The sequence below is a fragment of the Dreissena polymorpha genome, chromosome 13 (genome assembly GCF_020536995.1).
Source record: "Dreissena polymorpha isolate Duluth1 chromosome 13, UMN_Dpol_1.0, whole genome shotgun sequence".
NCBI classification, from domain to species: domain Eukaryota; kingdom Metazoa; phylum Mollusca; class Bivalvia; order Myida; family Dreissenidae; genus Dreissena; species Dreissena polymorpha.
In genome coordinates this window covers 67,248,755-67,264,115 of record NC_068367.1, presented here as the reverse complement: position 1 = coordinate 67,264,115, position 15,361 = coordinate 67,248,755, and the positions used below count along the sequence as shown (strand labels likewise).

General features: G+C 38.1%; 2 protein-coding genes across 2 annotated transcripts; one reads left to right on the top strand and one right to left on the bottom strand.

Moving 5' to 3' along the window:
• Window positions 1-4,980: 4,980 nt before the first annotated feature.
• Window positions 4,981-7,646, bottom strand: LOC127855691 (collagenase 3-like). The gene is made up of 2 exons (XM_052391474.1): window positions 7,481-7,646; window positions 4,981-6,726 (listed from the first exon to the last, which is right to left on the bottom strand). The coding sequence occupies exons 1-2, from the start codon at window positions 7,592-7,594 to the stop codon at window positions 5,239-5,241; spliced, it is 1,602 nt and encodes a 533-aa protein (XP_052247434.1). The 5' UTR covers window positions 7,595-7,646; the 3' UTR covers window positions 4,981-5,238.
• A 1,670-nt stretch (window positions 7,647-9,316) lies between these two features.
• Window positions 9,317-14,703, top strand: LOC127854812 (piggyBac transposable element-derived protein 4-like). Its single transcript, XM_052389863.1, has 2 exons — window positions 9,317-10,595; window positions 12,595-14,703. Exons 1-2 carry the CDS (start codon window positions 10,416-10,418, stop codon window positions 13,066-13,068), a joined length of 654 nt encoding a protein of 217 aa, XP_052245823.1. The 5' UTR covers window positions 9,317-10,415; the 3' UTR covers window positions 13,069-14,703.
• Window positions 14,704-15,361: the final 658 nt, after the last annotated feature.

Here is a 15,361-nt window from a genome sequence, read left to right as displayed (position 1 = left end):
CAATTTTTAACTCGGTATAATCCGCTTGACAAAATTCAATTCCGAGGTCAAATAAGATAACGTCAAAAAAATGAAATAAAGGTAAAATTTTGTGTGGCGTGATTCTATAACAACCAGTGCAACTCAAAACAACGATATGGAAATAACGGTGGCTCAGATGTGATATGCGCATGTTAGATTAGGACCTCGTACCTTTCTATAATGTCACATTAAGTCGTGACAGACCTAGATGCGTACCCCGGGGGGGGGGGGGGGGGGGTAACTTCCCAAATTTTAGGGTAGGGGTGTCCCGCTGAGACTTCCGAAATGTGAACCATTTATATACCGGAACTCTGATTAAGAAGACCCATTTTCATACATGATTTTTGAAAAAGCATACCCATTTTTATACGATACCATTGAGAAAGTGGACCCATTTCAATACATTAAGTTTGATAAACTGGACCCATTTTTAAATTCTAGAATTTGATAAAGTGGACACATTTCATACTAGAATTATAATCTCTTTCATATCAATACAGTATACTTATTGAATTTGCTATTATCTCTCTCCCGCTACTGAAATTTACTTTGTGATACCCATTTATATACAATAATGACATATTATTATACCGGATTTATGTAGCGCCCTTTTCATGCAAGAGTGCACGTTCAAAGGCGCTTTACATAAGAACATTTGACGTATCGCAGAAACAAATACATTTTGCAACACTGTTTCAAAAGAAATCAATCAAAACTACTCAATTATACTATAAAACTACTCTATTATACTATAAGTACTACGTAAAAAAAACATGCAAAATAACCCTAGATTAGAAAGATCAACAAGACACTATAAAACTACCCTATGTGTATAGCTATAAGACAATTAATGAAACAATAAAGTCTTAAACTTAAACAATAAGTACTACGTAAAACAAAACAAAAACATACATTTATCATACCCATTTTGATACTGATACTGTCAAATCTATATGCATTTATATACAAGCAAATTTCTGATTTCAATACCCATATCTATACTTAGATGCTCAAAACCATACCCATATCTATAATTTTGGGCGAAAAACACACCCCATAAAATCGGAACACCCCTATATACCCGTATATAGGAAGTTACACCCCCCCGGATGCGTACAATATTTTCATTAAAAAAATATACAAATTTATATAAGTGCATGTAGTTAAAAACAAAATAATGCTCAACGTTCATCATGTGTTTGTTTTTATCCGTCATATGTCAATTATTTAATTAACTTTAAAAGTTGATTGCATACGCTTCTAATAAAGTTTATCTATAGGATTTCTTATGGAACCAAAGACCTATAGAATACATATTCTATAGGTCTTTGATGGAACCAAAGACCTATCAATATACATTGATAGGTCTTTGATTACAACATCTCGTGATTGATATAGTATTTCTGTGTGTGTGTGTGTGTGCGTGCGTGCGTGCGTGCGTGCGTGCGAGCGTGCGTGCGAGCGTGCGTGCGTGCGTGTGCGTGTGTTTAGAAGTATAGGAGGTCTTTTCCGAGCCAGAGGCTACATTATGCATGGACCCGGAGTGTGCCCCTGCACTCCTACCTAATTAACATACTAGACTCATGAAAGTTATGACGAATTGTTTAATTATAGCTGCAATATCCAGCTATTTCGTTGTTACTGAAAGATTTTTCAATTTTGGTGTACTCTTGTGTTGTGGGTGGGGGAGTCGGAGTATCCGGAGGAAACCCCACCTGCCCGGTATGGTGACCGCTAACCAAACTCACATTCTGCCGGAAACGGGAGTTGAACCCGGGTAGCTTAGGTGAGTAGCGAGTGTACCAACCACTGCTCTAGCCGGACAGCTTTCTTTTGTTATTTTCCTCACATTGCAAAACAGTATTGCTCAATCGGGATCCCGAAAAATCCGCGGGTCAAAAAATACCTGCTCGTCCAGTTCAAAATTTCTAGGAACGATACCGGTTCGTTTCGCTTGTTACGAAGTACTTTACAACTTGAAAGCAATACTGTGTTATCATCATCAGGCGTTTATCGACAGGCCTAGTCCATTCTTTTTTCCCTGATAATTTACTGACCGAGCACAGACCCCGAAATTCTGCGAAATTACATTAAATGCGTAATTGTTACTGGACACAATTTGTGTTTACCGGTATGTGTCGTATGAACATGCAAATAATTTTCCTGTTACAGCCTAAACGCTGTACTCGTTCATCTCCGAAAGGACGCGGTGATGTTGCCGATGTTCTGGGGGATTTCTCTCAAATAAGCCAATGAATTATTCGGATTTACCATTCAGCTTTACTAGTGGGAAATTTCCCCCAACATTTTATAAGCTGTTGATAAAGGTCATTTAAGGTTAAATGATGAGTTGGACAGCTACGCCGAAAACGTAGCATTGGTTTTCATAAATTGCTTTCCATAGATTGCCTGTTATTTTATAAATTAAAAGCACTACTGTGTTATCATCATAAGAGTTTAACGATAGTTCATTCTGTCTTCCCCTGATGATTTACTGACAGAGCACTGAAACGGAATTTTATGCGTTATTGTTACCAGGCCAACATTTATGCCTCTTATGTTGCGCATACGTTGTGGGACCGTGGTCTAGTGGTAGGATGTTGGTCTATGAACCGGAATGTCCCTGGTTCAAATCCCGCTCAGACCACGGACTTTTCATTAGCAAACAAAAAAATCCCACACTTGCTACTACCTCTCTACCCAGGAATATAAATGGGTACCTGTGAGGGAAGAAAAGCGAATGTGCCATGGCTGCAAACTGCGCCGAATATAAACGGACGACTTATATCCCAGTGATCAGGGGGCAAATGTAAAAGTCGATTGAATATGAGTCTAGTATATTAATCTGACTATAAACACATGAAAGTGCAGAGAAAAGCTCGGATTTTCCTACACTGGGACCTAATATATGTAATGTTTGGTATTTGTAAGTGCCGTCTGCAAAGTGTGTTCAAATCATGCTTTTGGAGTCAAAATATTCCCTGCCCTGCTCACGTGGTTTTAAAATTGAAACCATACTCTTCCATAAACCACAAGGTTCAGATGTGTAATTGTTAGTGTAAAGGTCCTTTAAATAACAAAATTTAATTGTTGTCATTTGCACCTAAGGTCGAAATTGGCCAGGCCCAGGAGGGAGATTCAAATGGTCTTTTTTCACTTACATAGCAACAGAAGTGTAAATATATTCTATACAATATAACTCAGGTGAGCGAACTAGGGCCTCTTTGGTCCCCTTGTTACTCGTGAGTTAAGCGTACCGGTATTTAATAAAATATGCTGGCATTTTAGCATGTTCACATGCAAGCCATTATTTCATTATACCGACGCTACCAAAACAATATAGACTGTTCGTCTGTATGTCCATCTTTATGTTATTATACGTGCCTCATTTTTCTGTAAATATAAGGCGTTCAAAATAATGCAAAACATAAGACGTTCGGATAGATGAACATATCAAAACAGGCAACATTGTCGCCGAGCTTAAAGTCAAACAACTTTGGTTAAAAACAATACATTTTTAAGCTGTTTAAAGTGTATCGTTCATGGTCATTATTCATTTCACAAGTTCTCACAATTTGTGTAGAATACCACTTCATGCATGACTTGTGTGTCTCGTTGGTCTTAACAAGTTTGAACATGTTCAGGAATTTTTGAGATTCTATTTCAAATAAAGACGAGACGACGAATAGGCGACTTAAACTGTACAGTTACTGAAGGTGTTTTTGGAAGGCATTGAAGGCAAACGAAGACCGTATATGTATAATATTTTATCATCCCATTATCCAGTAATTGATTTCAGACACGTTGACTAAATGGATGTGTATAGTAATATATATTATATGTATGGTTTTGTCGAGTCTTAAATTTGCCTAGCGGTAGAAGAACACATTAAATGACATATGCGTATGTAGTGCAAATAACTGCATGGTGGATCGTTGGTGAGAAAAATACTTACTGGTGTTAAAAATGGCGGCCAACGGCTGATTTTTTTATGTTTCGTCCGAACTTTTGAAAGGTTTGTACAATTACCATACTTATTCGACATTGACCTTACGCGCAGGATTATCTACTGATATCCATTTAACCTCGGTTTAATTCTTTAGATGCTCATAATTATTAATATTTCAAAAAGTTATCACCATGAACGGCGAGAAGCAAGAAGAAGTGACCAGCTTCAAGCACTATGAGGCAACCTTGTCCAATGATGGTACCAGTACCGCTGAGGTCCGAATAGGAATTGCCATGGCGACCGCAGCGATGGCCAGACGGAGCAGTTCCATCAACTTTCCCACCAAGAACAGGCTCTGCAAGTCCCTCGTAGTCTCCATCCTACTCTACGGCTGCGAGACCCGGACGCTTCACGCGGAACATGACTGCAACACTTGTTGGTCCACAAGAGCCCCTACTGGCGACCGTCAAACGACGAGCACTGGCTTCGTTTGGACACGTCATCAGGCACGACTCTCTGTGCAAGACCTTTCTCCAATGCATACTAGAGGGAGGTCGATGTTGAGGCCGTCAGAAGAAAAGCTGGATGGACAATGTAAGAGAGTGAACATCCCTTCCCATGGATGAATTACTCTCAGCAGCACATACCAGACCTGACTGGAGGATGATTTCGGTATCGTCGTCGCTCATTTCCCCCTCAACGGCAAAACCGTTAAAGCGATTGATGATGATAATTTTAATAAGTAACGTCAACTAGATGTTTTCATGGGGTGCACATCGCATTGCTCTTCTCCAGGGCCTAGTGTTGGTCATTTTTAATAGTGATCACGAAACTTAAAATAAATGTTTGTTATTTGCTCGTCATTAAACAAAAAAGAACTTCGTCTCGATTATTACGTCTATTGTTACCATCAGCGTAATAAATGTTTGTTATTTGTTCATCATTAAAAAAAAGGAACTTTAATTTTCCCCATTAATTCAATGATAGTTAATAATACACCGAGCTTCGGCCTCATTGCTCATTATAATTAATATATAAATCGACTTTTTGACAAACGCATGTTTTCGATATATATATAATATAACAATGGCTTGTATTTTCAATTAATGTTTCATATAGCGTATGCTTCAAAATGCTAACTATAACAGTTTCATTGAAAAACAATTAATGCGTACGTTATCGATAGTCAAGCATGCATGTGTTCAAACGAAAGTTCATTACTATTTTAATGTAAAGTTTAGTATTCATAACCACTGGAGTCAAGAAAATCACATGCATCCTCTCTTGAAAATGTCCTTCTTCAGCGAGCGGTTTTCATCGCCCGCCATGACTCGGCGGTAAGCGACGGAGAACTTGAAGTACTCTTTTCCCTTGATGAAGATTACCGATGGGTTGCTGCTGCTGATTGTTGTATCAAGGTACGCCGCGTCCACTTGCTGGGGCATGTTACGGCCGAACACGTCGATGGGATAGGCCCAGGCTCCGACCCGATCGCTACCGAAGTTCCAATCCCAGACCATGGTGCTTCCGAATATGAGCATGTAGTGGGCTTTGGAGCGCGTGTACGGCATAGCGACGGCGGCTCGTGGGCGCTCCGGAAACTCCGACACGTCCATCCATTTCGGATAACCCTCATCTAGATAGAAGCGACCGTCTTGACCCTTCGTATATCGGTAGGTGCGCGTGCCTACGAACAGGAATGCGTACCTCCGGTCTGGTATGTAGGCGGCTGCGTCAATGCGGTACGGGTAGGCTCGACCGCGGTATCTACTGTTGCTGTTCTTGGTGAACATTTCCGATATTGCCGTTTTCTGTTCGTTGATTCCCTGCGCTGTAACCGTGTATACAAACGTTTTTAAGAGTCCGTTGTCAAGCACCTGCGTGAACATGTACGTGACGCCGTCGATCTGGAAAGCGCCATCCACCGAGATATCGCAGTATGGCGGGTAGACAGGAGCTTGTGTTGGCGGTGGGGGTCGAGTAGGGGCGTTGGTTATCGGTGCTGGTGTATTCTGTTGATACCCGTATAGGGACTGGATTGCAGAGACATCATCATGGTGGAGCTCCAGTTTAGTGCTATAGCGGTAATAGGGTGCCATAAGCGCTTCGTGTACATTGGAGTGGGAAATACCGAGTGTGTGGCCGAACTCGTGGGCGGCGACTATGTACAGTTCTGTTCCCCCGTCATTTCCGAGCACATACGATTCGTCGTCGTCGAAATGTACGACCCCGGATTCGGGGAAGAACGCGTGGGCAAGGACATTACCTGGGCCGTCAAAATCGTAGTATGGCGGAATGGGTTCATGACGACGCGTCTCAAAACTAATGACAATATCAGCTGGTTTCGTGGTGACCCTTTGGAACGTAAGCTGTGTCTTCTGTGCCCAGATGTCCAGCCCCCGTTTCATAGCGTCATCAATCTGAGCATTAGTTAAGTGACGATTCCTCACTGGATATTTCTCTACGAGCCAAGTCAGTGTCCTTTTGCCCCACTTCGTCATCCCAAGCGTGTACGGCTGTGGTCCGATAAGGTTTGCCGGGGGCTGCATTACCTTGGGCTTGTTCCCCTTGACGATGTCCTCGCAGCCACAGCGCGGCATACCCATCACCGCCACTGTTATGGTGTCGCACTCGCCCGTCACCGTGAGATTGTTGAAGCCGATGTTCATGGACTGGAACTGCGTCAGAGCGGCCCGCAGGTCGTCTTCGGTGCAGGACTTGTCGGGATTCAGGTAGCCAAACTCAGTAAGATATGCCTGTTAGACAAATACACGTGTTATTACTTAAAGAACACAATACTGTAGCAGAAGGATCTATTGCCCAAAAAACTGTTTCATTATTTCAAAAAGCGTATTTCTATTTCGTCCAATAAGATTTATCCGTTCAAGAAATATAATGTATTGTTTTGTCGTCTAATTTACATATCTCTGTACACTAAATAGATTCGCCTTATTATAACCGTTTGTTCTTCACATTGGGTTTTTTTGCGTTTATCCCACATATCAACTCTAAAATGTATAGAACTGGAATTTCTGACACTCATTTCCAAAATCAAGTCTCTTATTTTTGGATTGAATTGTTTTCTGCCTATTAGTACTCGATCTTGATGTAAAGTGTAACTTATGATTTATTTTTTCAGTCATTATTTTTTAATATCTGCTGTTAATGTGTCAAATACAACAATATTATATTTATATATAATATATACCGGTAAATTGGGTCGTTTATGTCTCTAGTACGAATAGTATATGAATGTATTTATCGAAAATACATTTTATCATCGACATCGTCGGCGTCATCGCCATCATCGCACATAAACCTTACACAGGTAGTTACAAAAACGCATTTGAACTTGTAACATAAAATTAAATAAATACATGTTCAATCACACAGACATTACAGAACAACAAAACTAAGTATATGAACTTCAATAAAATTCAAAGTACCGGTATAGCATGACTGAATTAATTTCTTCTTTTAAAATTTAAAAAAGTATTAATATTGACGTACCTGAGTTTTATTTGGGCAGTTCGGGAGCGAACATGAGGTCCCGGGGGCGAAGGCCTGAACCCCCAGCAGAAAGAGCCCCAATAACGTCTTCATTACCGTTCTGTTTTCCTTCATCTGACAGCAGCAGTTGAAAAATGTGGTCTGTTGTTATGGTCATAGACCTTTTATACGTTGAATAGGTACGGCATCAGAAATGTGTCATATTGAAGTGATACAGAAGTGAGCTCATCCAACCCTTCCCGACGCAGCAATTAAAGACGAGTACTGTACTAACCAAACTAGTAGAACTTCTCTTGATACAGCAGTATTGAACTAATTAGATGTATTACGCATCAACGGATTACAGTCGAGAGGTTCGGTCACTGAACGAGTAACATCAGCATCGCACAGCTAAGGATGGACTTCCGGACTCTTAGCTCATATCCGGGTGATGGACTGACGCTGAAGTGCTCACTCGGAAATCCGTACACAACGAGAAAACGATGAAAGTAATGTTTATGTTATGACAATTTTTACTAAGAGAAATATAGGGCACAATTACGTTGATCGTGTATATCAACATGGCAGTGCGAATTACCTATGTTCGAAATTGAAAGAAATTGCAAGAAAATCGTTAAACTATCAGTATTGCAATTTGATATATACCAATACAAATGTACTGGTACGTTGGTTTAAACAGGTCGTAATACATCTATCAATAAATCTTGAAAGCGATAAAGCATAAATCATGTTAAATTCATCTCAAGCCCATATGTGAACTGCAAGTTCAACTTTATATAAATATCATAAACCTATACGTTTGTGCCACCAAATGTTTTCTCCCCAGTAAACATTTAATTAGATATTTGATTGTTTGGAAAATCAGAGATGTACAAGTTGTTGATGGACAAATATGCGAGAAAACACGTGCTCTGTCGAATACATGCATCACGATTTACAATCATGACAAGCGCGCTTTGTACTTTATGAAATAATTTTATCACGTATGACGCAAGTGAGATGATTTGGATAATAGTGCATAGTATTTTATATAATGGTCAAATAAAGATATAAACTTATGACAAATTGAATATATATATATTATAACAATACATAATAATGGAAAGAAGAAATTGGTTTTGTTTTGGAGCATAGTACATCGTCCAATCTAACCCGGCATTGGACACAGAAGTAGTAGTACTAGATAAATAATAAATCATATGAGTTTATGCTTTTTTTACGTTTTTTTTTTGTCGACAGCTAAAGCTCCATTGGTCATATTAGGCTCGGGTACACCTAGCATGTACCCCTTGTACTCTTAGGTATACTTAAATGTACCCCGGGTAGGGAAAATATACTAACACGTACCCGGCCAATTAGACTGTACCCGAGGTTTATTCCCGCCCAAAATCCGATGTCGTAAAACGCGCTACGGAATACGAAACAAAATTCTATGTGAACAAAACAACCTCAACATGTTTTTTTGAGTAGGATTTCGATAATATAGAGTTCACTGAACAAAATATTGACATAAATATGAGCATAATTAATTCGACAAAATTAGCCGACAACGACCAATAAAGCGTTAGAATTCCCGGGTACGTTTCAGTATATGTTCCATACCCTGGGCACATTTAAGTATACTTAAGAGTACCCGGGGTACATTAAAGTAGTACCCGAGCCGACAATGACCAATCGAACCCAAGTAATGGCCCATAGCTCGTTTCGCTGATAAGCCATGTCTTTGGTAAGCATGCGGCCCAGTGATTGTTGTATAATTTCATGCTAATGGTGGGCTGACGTCCATATACGTCCGTTGCAGGCGTCATATTACGTCGTTACCTTTGGAAACGTGATTTTGCAGACGTTCCCGCAAGAATTTGCACCGTTACAATCGACTGGTTCATTGTGTGTATATGTATTTCACTTGAGTAACTGGACATTACCACGCACACAGCCGGACATTGCGGTCACATATTTTGTTGTGTCACGTTAGGCCGTCAATGTTATCTTGTATTTACGAACATTGGAAAACGTTGCGCCTGTATTTAATTAGTATTAAAAAATCGCAATTAAAATGATATGGAAAATGTACGAGTATGCTCCAGAGTGAGATTAGTACATCACATGGAAGAAGAAGAAGAGTTGCGTACGTTTATTGAGTTTCAATGATTACATGACAAGAGGGAAAATGCATCGTTTTATTATGTGTCTATATTTTGTGAGAAATAAATGTTTACAATATGGTGATACCAAATGGGTGAGACGCATCACAATTTCTTTAATCAAATCTTCCGAGGACGCGTCACCAAAGTTAATGTTCGCGTGCTTATTCTTTACAGTGGGCCGGTTTAGTCTGGGACCAGTTTAACTTGGGATGGATTAAAGGTGCCTTTTCACAGATTTTGGCATATTTTAAAGTTTGTCATTAAATGCTTTATATTGATTAATGTACACATTAAATTTTAAAAGCTCCAGAAAAAAAATCAAAAATAAAATAAAATAAAGGAAAAAAAGTAGCCCGCTGCCTGCAGCAGGGCTCGAACCAGTGACCCCCGGAATCCTGAAGTAAAAACGCATTAGCCGACTGATGTATCCTTCCAAGCATACATGAATTGCGTATTTTATACGTTATATAAGCAATCTTCGTAGTTTCACAAATTTAAACGACAACAACAGAACTCTCCAAATTATTCAATCGTTTCGCGTTGCAATTCTTTATATTTTTTAGGCTTTTAAATCGTCAAAAGATGCATAGATTCTATACAGGCTATATTAGACCATGGCAAATGTTCAGTAATACTGCGAATCTGAAACAACTTTTTTCAATTTTGTCAATTTACCAAACCGTGAAAAAGATCCCTTAAAGCAAAATTCAAGACAGTTACTTCCCCTATAAACAATTGTTTTGGGCGCGAAAATTTATTCACAGAACCTACAAGTTACATTCAACGAAATGACGAACTCAAATGATGTTGATTCCGACGATTCCTTATCGGAACGAGAAGACACTGACTCTTCGATAAATTGGTCCGACTTTGAGTTGCAACCGGAGTCAGAGTCGACGGACAATGAAGATAATTCGGAAAAAAATGAGGTGGACAGAGAATGGAGCTCAACATTTTCTCCTTTGCAGGTTTGTCATGCTGAAATGAATCCGGGTCGTTTCGCCCTAAATCCTGTTCGCACCCGAGTCGTTTCGCCCTTATTCCCCTTCGCCCTGGGTCGTTTCGCCCTAATTGCCGGGTCGTTTCGCCCTAGTTTTTATGCGGATTTATCTTTAGCTTGTTACAACTAGAGTATAAATTTTTTTAATACAGTGTTTTGTTATCTTTATAACTGTTTCTTTTGTCTTTGCTTCAGGTATATCGCAGGGCAACAGATAAGGTTCATTTTATGTTTATGATTAGTGTATTTTAACATTTAGTGCGGCCATAATATTTTAGTTAGTTCATATAAAAACTGTTTTGGGCTGGTGTCAATATAAAAAAGTGACTTCCACCAAAATAAGTTCGGGAAAATGTTCTCTGTCAAACGCAGACGGGTTAGGAAACTTTCATTAACGGCGTGCGCGCCCAAAAAAACTAATTGTAACAAAAAGCTTTCAGTGAAAAATAATTGACCCAAAATATTATCTGTTGCAATGCTAGAGACGCTTTGAAATAAAACAAACTAACAAGTTATTTATATTGCATATATTTTGATAGCTTCAAAGTGATAACATACTTTACGGAATACACATGTCTCAACAAAACATTCAATACAGTGTCCCTAGCACACATGCACAGACAGTTGACATACACAGTTGACATACATTTGATTTTACATCACGTGTTAAAAAATCACTAAAATTGTTGCAACTTTCACATCCACTTGTTGTTGCCATCTGTCACATACATCGCATGTGATGGCATGTTGGCGAGATGTCACTATCTGATCACACGAAATACACAATTTGTCCGCCATAAGAACGTGTCGAAATATACAATCACGAATGACGATGCCATAGCCAAGTTGCTTTTTATATACACTTTCGGCGAATATCTTGAGATCAAAAGATGCAAACTGGTTTAAAGTTTATAAAAACAATATTACGCCTTTATAATGTCTCCTTTTGATGTTTCTGTGCTAGTAATTAGTCAATCATCTGATCACACGTCTTCCGATCTAAGTGTGTTTGATAATTGTTAAATTGGTCCCAAAATTATTTTAATTGGCAAATCAAAGCATCATACCTCTGCCAAACTAATTAATCGTAATACTTTACATTTGTAACACAATGAATCATAATGTTTCCGTTAATTAATTGCAATTAAAATCAAACAGATAATTGAGCAAACATCAAATTTGTAATAATTAAATAATCTTAATTTCCCATATATGATAAACAAGTACTAAATTAAAATTGCAATTAATAATCAAATTTGTATTAAAAATCTTAATTATCCATATATGTTAAACAAATACTATTCGGAGCGAAAGAATCATTTACAAAAGCCTAATATTACATAAGAATTAAATAAGGGCGAAACAACCCACTTGTAAGGGCGAAACGACACGGGGCAAAACGACCCGGGGTGAGAGAGGGCAAACGGGATTAAGGGCGAAACGACCTGAGACCTGCTGAAATCTGGCAGGACTTTTCTCTGCTTTAGCAAGAGCCTTATTAACGCCCCTTCCCCCAAGAGCAAGGCCGCTTCCTATGAGATACTTTCTTCAGTATGTTCCCAAAATTTCACGCTTACTTTGGGAAATGGTTTCCCCTTTCTCAATTTTGTGGATAATTTTCCCAAATAAAGAAAAAGCCCTGTCTAGTGTTGTTTCTATATAAGTATTTTCAATTTTAAATAATGATCTTAGATCTATATATAAATATATATCTTTAATTTCTCGAAACAAAATGCATTTGCTTTTTTCATGTACAATTGAATACTCCGGATAATTGAATATTCGGACGTGACACATGGGCTATTCAATTAAGCTGAATCTACTGTATTAAAAAATCTAACAGACAGAAATAAAGGAGAACAAAAAGTTACATGATATGGTTGCACGATTCTTTAAATTAGGTAATCAATATAGTGTCTGAATAATTGATTTTGAAAATATTGACAAGAAGTTATTTTGGATTTCAGATAAATGAATTTACACAAAAACCGGGGCCAAATCTGCCAGCAACATTTGACGTGAACCTCGCCCAACCATTGGATTATTTTTACCTCCTTTTTCACCCCACCATGTTCAGTGATATGGCGAGACATACTAACAGCTATGCAGCCTGGCAAATGCAGATTAAAGAGCAAGGAGACAAAAGATGGGAGGAAACATCAGAATCAGATATTAAAACCTTTATAGGGCTTCTCATGATGATAGGTGCTTCCCCTGAGCCAAGAGTATTCTGGAGTGAAGAACCCATGTTTGGAAGCCCAGGAATAAAACGTACAATGAGTTTGAGTCGTTTCAAGCAATTGATTAAGTACTTTCAGGCCTCTGACAGAAATGCCCAGCCTCTGCATGGGTCTGACCAGTATGACTGGCTGTACAAAATACGACCAGTGTTGGATCATGTATCGGAGACCTTTCAGAACTGCTTTAATTACGTTAGGTAGACAAGTTGCACTTGATGAGGCCGTGGTTAGTTCATCATGGAATCAAAACTGGCCCTTAGGAAGGGACAAAGGATGTTTAAAAATGTACATGCTTTGCGATTCCAAAACTGCATACATGTCAAAGTTGAAGGTTTGTTTTAATTCAGAAAAGTGCAGTAAACACATGACTCCTTATGACATTACCAGAGAATTGACTGAAAGCATTCGTCAAACAAACCGTCAGATCTGCACTGGGAAGTTTTTCACCAGTGTTTCACTGGCAGAAAAGCTGTTGGACAATGGACTCTACTTGTGTGGTATTGCAAACAAGAATACAAAGGGTTTTCCACAAGTTTTAAAGTTGAAGCATCAAGATTTACCCAAACCAATTGACTCTCGAGTTCTTCAATTAAGCAATTCGAACATCACTGCCTCAGTTTGGAAAGAACACAGGAGCGTGGCATATCACATCAGTACTCTTGTTGATCCTGCAGTATTCAAGTCTGGGGACAATGAAATAATGAATCCTGCGCAGAAACAGTATGTGCATGACTTTAGCCACGCCATAGCCTGCATTGACATTAATGATGACCAGAGGCTTAGTCATGACATTGGACGCCACGCTAAAACATGGTGGACCAAACTCTTCTGGTTCATTATGAATAGTGCCCTCAACAACACCTACATCATCTACAAGACAGCAAGACATGCACAGGGTGGAAAGTGTTTGAAGCGAATTGATTTCAGGCAAAAAATTGCTAAAAGTTTGATTGGTGAATTAGGCCCTTCAGACAGTTTAGATAAAGAAAATTCAGTGTGAAGTGCTGCTTTTATTAGATGCAGTTGCAACATTTAGTATTTTTTAGGATACTGAAGAAAATGTTGATTGATCTGTACACGTCTGTGACAGCTCAGCCTGCTGTGAAGTGAACAAAATATGCATCATTGTTTTGGTGCATTGTTTAGAATAACTCTTGTATTCTGTGACTTGATTATGAAACATGTACACATTATTGTATTAAACAAAGTGATATATTTCACACAAATATGGAACAAAGTTTTCCAATGACATCATAAAGTGAAGCTTTTTTATGAATAAATATATGTAAATCCACTTGTTACTTTAATTTGTATGATCGGTTTTAATGTGTGGTGCATTATTCCCTTCAAGATCAGTATTATACCTATTCTATGCAAATCTGTGTCTAATATTTGACAAAACACATCCTTAATTGCAAGAATATTGTGTACAGTTGAAGATTATACTATTGCCAATGTTGTATATTCATGCTAAGTTTAAATTTTTTGCTCTTCATTTCAATTGATATTTCTTAATATGCAGGATATACTCGCTATTAGTTAACAAGTACATGTGGTATTGGTGCATTTAGGCTATTTCATATAAGTTTATTTTTTATTTAGACAATATCCAAGCATCTGTCAACTTTTCTTTTTATTTATTGCAGATTCTTAAATTAAGGATTGAAATTAATTTTGGTTGCTTCAATGCAACTATGTCTGGATTGGTCAACCTTGCGATCCCTGCCACTTCATGGATAATTTGCTTTTGTTTGTTATAATTACGTTCATAATCTCATGAATGCAACCAAAAATTAATGTAAATTCTTATATATAAACATGTTTTTGTCAAACATATTTTGTGTTGTTTTAAATAACTAACACACAAAGCTTTTTTTCTGAACGAAAAAGCAAAGTAACAGAATGTCATCAAACGGAATGCAAGTAACAATTACATGTAATTACATAATTCCCGAAACATACTCCATATTTCTTCGTCAATTTGCAATGACATTAGTTTTTTACTGACATTAGTTACACCATTATTCATGAGTGATTGAAAAAAACAACTGCTAAAGTAAAGTCTTAACATATGCACACATACCGGTTTCATCGTGACGAACTACTGTACATTGTATTTGCCGGTGTAGCCAACAAGAACCTGTCGGTTATTAATGATTTAATATAATACAACATGTGCTTTGTTGGAAAGAGTACTTTCTACAGAACACGGTATTTACCAATGCAATATAATTATATGTATTTTAAAAACATTGAACTTATTAGAAAATGACTGCCAGTGTGAATGTATGTTTTTCATGTAATATTTGAAAGCTTGAATAAAAGAAACTTTTGATAATAGATTATTGTTTTGAGGCAAAAAATGTCAGCAAGTCTTGAGAAATTTGTATGCCTTTGTCTGTCCCGAAACTTTAAACAATATTGAAGATAGCAACTTGATATTTGGCATGCATGTGTATCTCATAAAGCTGCACCTTTTGAGTGGTGAAAGGTC